The sequence below is a fragment of the Camellia sinensis genome, chromosome 6 (assembly GCF_055761805.1).
Source record: "Camellia sinensis isolate YWXY chromosome 6, ASM5576180v1, whole genome shotgun sequence".
Classification (NCBI taxonomy): domain Eukaryota; kingdom Viridiplantae; phylum Streptophyta; class Magnoliopsida; order Ericales; family Theaceae; genus Camellia; species Camellia sinensis.
Window position 1 is genome coordinate 97,994,051 of NC_138966.1, and position 5,381 is coordinate 97,999,431.

The window sequence follows — 5,381 nt, forward strand, 5'->3', positions numbered from 1 at the left end:
ACAATGTTCAGTTGTCCTTGAAAACATTAATTGGGATAGCCTAGTGGCTGACACTTTCAATCAATTCCATGGCTAAACATGATGATACTGAACAAATAGTAGCATCCCTTGACGAGATAATAAGAAATAAGCCTATGTGTTTCTCTTTTATAAGTCATCTGCTTATATTACTTTATTTTGCACAGGACTTTAAATAACAATAATCTACTAGTGCTAGTCCAACTATGATTGGATAGAGGCCCATTCTCCATGCACAGGACTTTAAATAACAATAACTTATCAATTCTCCGAGCACGCTGGGCTTCACATCTGTACAGTCCCTTCATTTCTTTTTTCACCCAGTGCTTCACGCATTTCTTTTCTTCCTTTATAAATTCATTTTTTTGCTATTTTGTTATGTCAAGGGCTATATGATAAGTTAAATTAATTTGTTTTAAAAAAAAAACACAACCACTATGGAATGGGAAATTATAGTGAAGCAACTAACGAAATAAACCTGACATGGCTGTTTTCCACTTTCATTGAGGTTTTAGGATGTTGCTTTTCTTACATGATCCATTCACTTTTTTTATAGGCCCATTATAATACAAATTTGCCCCAAGACCACCACTTCCACCCTATTTTATTAGGCACAAGTCACACGACATATGCAGAGCCAATTTAGAGAATCAGAGAGTCCCATAGTTTAAGATAGAAAAACACTAGAAACTCAAACCAAACTCAAAAAAAAATTGCCTTATTTTGAGCTGAAAAAACAAATAATCTGAAAAGGCAAAAAGTTTCACCAAACACCCTACGATTCCTAAGTACAATCGCTTAAGCATGTGTTTCAAAATTTAAAAATGCTGAAACTAAGTTTGACCAAACGAGGTTATTGAATAGCTCAAAGCATGCTCGGAACTGTAGATGTTTCTAGATTTCTAAGTTAAGGAAAATTATAAAGAACTTCATAATACCATATTTTCCCATTTGTGAAACAATTCTTAAATATTTTCCCATTTTCTCAAGATGCCCCCTAAACACTACCTAAACTGCCCCATACCATCAATATCACAGCTGCCTCCACCACCACCATATTGTCATCACTGCCACTTCCAACATCCCATGATGACCATGGTTGTTGTGTTAGCCACCAATATTACAACAGTTGTCTCCACCTCCATTGCAATCAACACCTACTTTACTTCACTACAACTAAATATGTGATTCTCTTTCTGGGCTTTGGATGGGGAATGTTTGCATCAGATAGCAAAAACTGTAAAGTTTTTCTTTTCTTTTCTTTTTTCTTTTTTTTCCCACTTCACTTCACCAACCAAATATCTTCCATTAAACAACCCACACTTCTCCATCAAAATCACACACAGATCTGATTGCCTAACAGAAATGAACATATTTAATTCCAAATAAATAACAGATCTGATGAGATGTGAGAGAGAGAGAGAGAGAGAGAGGCTTATCCGTGAAGTCGATCGGTGAGGAGTCGATCTTGCGAGGTTGATCGGTGAGGAGTTGATCTTGCGAGGTCGATCTGTGCAGACGAAAATGAGAGAGTGAGAGAGAGACTGATGAGATGAAGTGAGAGAGAGACTGATGAGATGAGAGAGAGAGAGAAGCTTACCTATGAGATCGATCGGTGCAATGAGAGAGTGAGGTCGATCGGTGAGGAGTCGATCTTGCGAGTTTGATCGGTGTGGAGTCGATCTGTGCAGATGAAAATGAGAGTGAGAAAGAGACTGATGAGATGAAAAACGAGCGGGAATGGAAAAGGGGGAAGGGATTAGGGATTTTTGACATTGGGGATTTTGGGTAGGAGAACCCGAGTGGGAATGGAAAAAGAGGGGGGGGGATGGAAATTTTTTTGGAATTCTTTTTATTTTTCTACAAATGAATATTTAAATAACAAAATATATATTTTTTTTTTGGCAACGGAAGAATTGTTAAAAAAAATATTTTTTATTAAAATAATTTTTTTTTTAGTTGATGAATTTTATTTTTTTTTACATTTAGTAAGGTTGAAAATTTATTTGTTTCATATTTATTTTAATGAATAAAAAATTATTTTTTTTTTATTTGGTAGAAGTAGGGATAATATTTTCCATTAAAATAAAGTTAATTTTTTGTGGTCAATGAAAATAAATTTTTTGTGACTCATTTTTTTTTTTTTATACTAAAAATCAAGAACTAATTTTTTGTGGTAGAGGATAGAAATGGCAGTAGTGGTGAAAGTGGTGGATAAGAGGTGATAGTGGTGGTGGTAGTGATGGTGAATGAGATAAGTGGTGAAGTTGTGGTAGTGGTAGAGGAGATAGAATAGCGGTGGTAGATGAGAGGTAATGGTAGTAGTAGTGGTGGTAGTGGAGTGGTAGCGATGATGGTAGTAATGATAGTTGTAGAGATGGAGTGACAACAGTGGTAGTAGTGGAATGGCATTTGCAGTAGTGGTGAATATGGTAGAAGATAGGTGGTGAGAGAGAGATAAGTGAGAGAGAGATAGAAAAGAGAGATAAAGAGAGAGAGAGAGAGAAAAAAACAGACAGAGACAAAGTGATGAGCGAGAGAGAGACAAAGTGGTCGCTAAAAGTGCATTTTCTTATAGTGGATCGATAAATCGAAAGGGAGCTCAGTAAATAGAGAAGACGGGAGTGAGAGAGTGAGCAACGGAAACAGAGAAAAAGATAGAGAGTAAGAGACAGAAAAAGAGATAGAGAGAGAAGAGAGATGAACGAGAGAGATAGAGAGAAACCTTCGCGGCACTCCCCACATCGAATCAAAGATAAAGATATGGAAGAAGCACTACAACTGTGTAGCAGGAATGCTTGGTACTAGCGGTTTTGGATGGAATGACACCGAAAAAAGAATTGATGTTGAGAGTGATAGTGTCTGGGAAGCATATGTTCGGGTAAAATACTTTCTTTTAAGTTACTTTGTATAAGTTATTAATTTTTTAATTCATTTTTCTTTAATCTTAAGTTGGAGATATTAATTGAAATTAGTTATTGTAGAGGGAGAGCGATGCGAAAAATCTACGAAACAAAAGTTTTCCGTATTTCGACTCATGGATCCACATATTTGGTAAGGATCGAGCTACGGGGGAGTTTGCTGAAGGGCCTGTTGATGCAGTTGATGCTATAAATGCTGAGGAAGAATTGTTGTTCAATAGTCTTGCAGATGATGGCACATGTCTTGAACATATGGGTATTAGTAGTCATATCGGCGAGGGAATAAATTGCTCCAGCTCATCAAGTCAACGACCACCTGAAAGTTCTACAAAAAAGAATGACAACAAGAAGAGGCCTAGAGGCAATGATGATGTAGTGGAAGGGTTGTCTATGATTGCTAACAAGTTGGGTGAGGTATTTTCTGCCACCAATGAAAAGTTGGATTTCATTGGTCGAAGAATGGGTTATGAACATGATCTCGCATCTAAACGGGCAAGTTTGAATGATGAACTCATTAAGTTGCCAATTACTCTTGATGAAAGGCTAGATGCTTGTGAGATCATATCACAAAGTGCTCAAAAGCTCGACATGTTCTTCAGCTTGACACATGATGACAAACTAAGGTGGGTGATGAGGTTGCTACGTAGGAGTGCTCCATGATAGACTCGTAGCTCTTTTATGTCCTTCTACGTACTTAGTTTTTTTTATTACTCTAATGCATGTAATAAGGACTTGACTTTTTGCTACTTTTTTTTGTTGAACTACTCATATTTTGCTACTTCATGTTGCAATATGCTACTTGGAATGCTTATTTTGAAATGATGAATGGTAGATTTATATTTCTACAATTTCATAGTTGAATGATTTTTGATATTTTTTTGTTCGACAAAAAAGAGTTAAATTTTGTTTAAATAAATGCCTTTTTGAATTTGGGCAGTGAATGGTTGAATGATTAAAATAACAGGGCATATTTTTTAATGATTACTTGTGTATATATGAATTTTATAGTTGACTGATTTTTGATTTTTTCTATTAAAAAATAAGTGGGGGTTAAATTTTGTTCAAATAAATACTTTTTTGAATTTGAACAATGAATGATTAGATGATTAAAATAGTAGTGTATTTTTTAAAATGGTTGCTTATGTATATATAAATTTTATAGTTGAATTATTTTTTATTTTTTCTATTAAAAAAAGTGGGTTAAATTTTATAGGGGTATCATGGTCAATATATTGGATGTCCCACATCTTGTCATGTCCTATCCATTCAAATCTCCTTAAACAAACATCGGATTGGATAATATTTTATTAATCATTCTTTATAATCCTAACTCAATCCAAACATAGGATAGGATATACAATCCAAAGGATTCATAGTCCTAGGACTAATAGTCCTAGGTAGGGGTGTGCGCGGTGCGGGTCGGTGCGGTTTGAGAGAAAAATAGAAACCGTATGGCGGGTGGCGGATTGATAAAAGTGTCACTAGAATTTGCCATTTTTCTTATCGAAAACCGGCGGTTCGGTTGGCAAATAATGGAAGATTTGCCTTGGCGGTTCGGGCGGATTGGCGGTTTATAAAAAATATAATTCAAATTACAAAACTTAAATCAAAGAGTAAAAAAAAGACGAGAGATATCGTAATGTTAAGCATCTTGTGAAGCTTTCTTCTGATGCAGCAAGTGTAGCAACAACATGATAATATCAACGACTATACCATCAGTTCATTACAAGCATCTGTGGAAGCTACAATGATCAAATACAATACATAAAATTTCCCTCGAGTAGTAATGTAATACTATATTCTAAGGTATAGAACAACAAGCAAACTTAAGTAAAAAAGAATTTTTAGAATCCTATAAAACATGATTTAATAGCGGAGCGGGTCGGTGCGGTTTGGAAGAAAAATAGAAACCGGCGGATTGATAAAAGTGTCACTAGAATTTGCCGTTTTTCTTACCAAAAACCGACGGTTCGATTGACAAATAATAACGAATTTGCCTTGGCGGTGCGGTTCGGTGCGGTTTTGGCGGTTTCAGCGGTTTCGGCGGTATTATGCACACCCCTAGTCCTAGGAATGCTAATCCAATCCAATCCAGTCCGCCCAAACAAACATGGCCTAAGGTTATTAGGCCAAGTATTAACCATTGAACCAATAGTCACCCCTCCCAAACTAAATAGTATATATATGAAATTAAATAGCATAGAAATAATTTTTAATAAGATAAATAAGTTTTTATTTTTTGATATAAAAAAATAAAATAATGACATATATATTTTTCATACTGAAAGTCATTTTATATATAAAATAATATATATATATATATATATTTAAAATTCTATCCTTGGCAGTGTATCAAGTTTACTGGCAATGTACAGCTATGAGCTATTAGATGAAAGCTTTTTTTTTGGGCCAATATCAGGTGAAAGCTTGATCCAGCTAGAA

The 5,381-nt window shown here is 35.2% G+C and overlaps 1 protein-coding gene across 1 annotated transcript; it reads left to right on the top strand.

Moving 5' to 3' along the window:
• Window positions 1-2,749: 2,749 nt before the first annotated feature.
• LOC145792784 (uncharacterized) lies at window positions 2,750-3,787 on the top strand. The gene is made up of 2 exons (XM_082874293.1): window positions 2,750-2,899; window positions 3,003-3,787. Exons 1-2 carry the CDS (start codon window positions 2,813-2,815, stop codon window positions 3,597-3,599), a joined length of 684 nt encoding a protein of 227 aa, XP_082730419.1. The 5' UTR covers window positions 2,750-2,812; the 3' UTR covers window positions 3,600-3,787.
• Window positions 3,788-5,381: the final 1,594 nt, after the last annotated feature.

Coding starts and splice junctions, on each gene's coding strand:
- LOC145792784 (XM_082874293.1), top strand. CDS start 2,813: ATGCTTGGTACTAGCGGTTTTGGATGGAATGACACCGAAAAAAGAATT. Junction 2,900..3,002: donor TCTGGGAAGCATATGTTCGG/GTAAAATACTTT, acceptor TAGTTATTGTAG/AGGGAGAGCGATGCGAAAAA.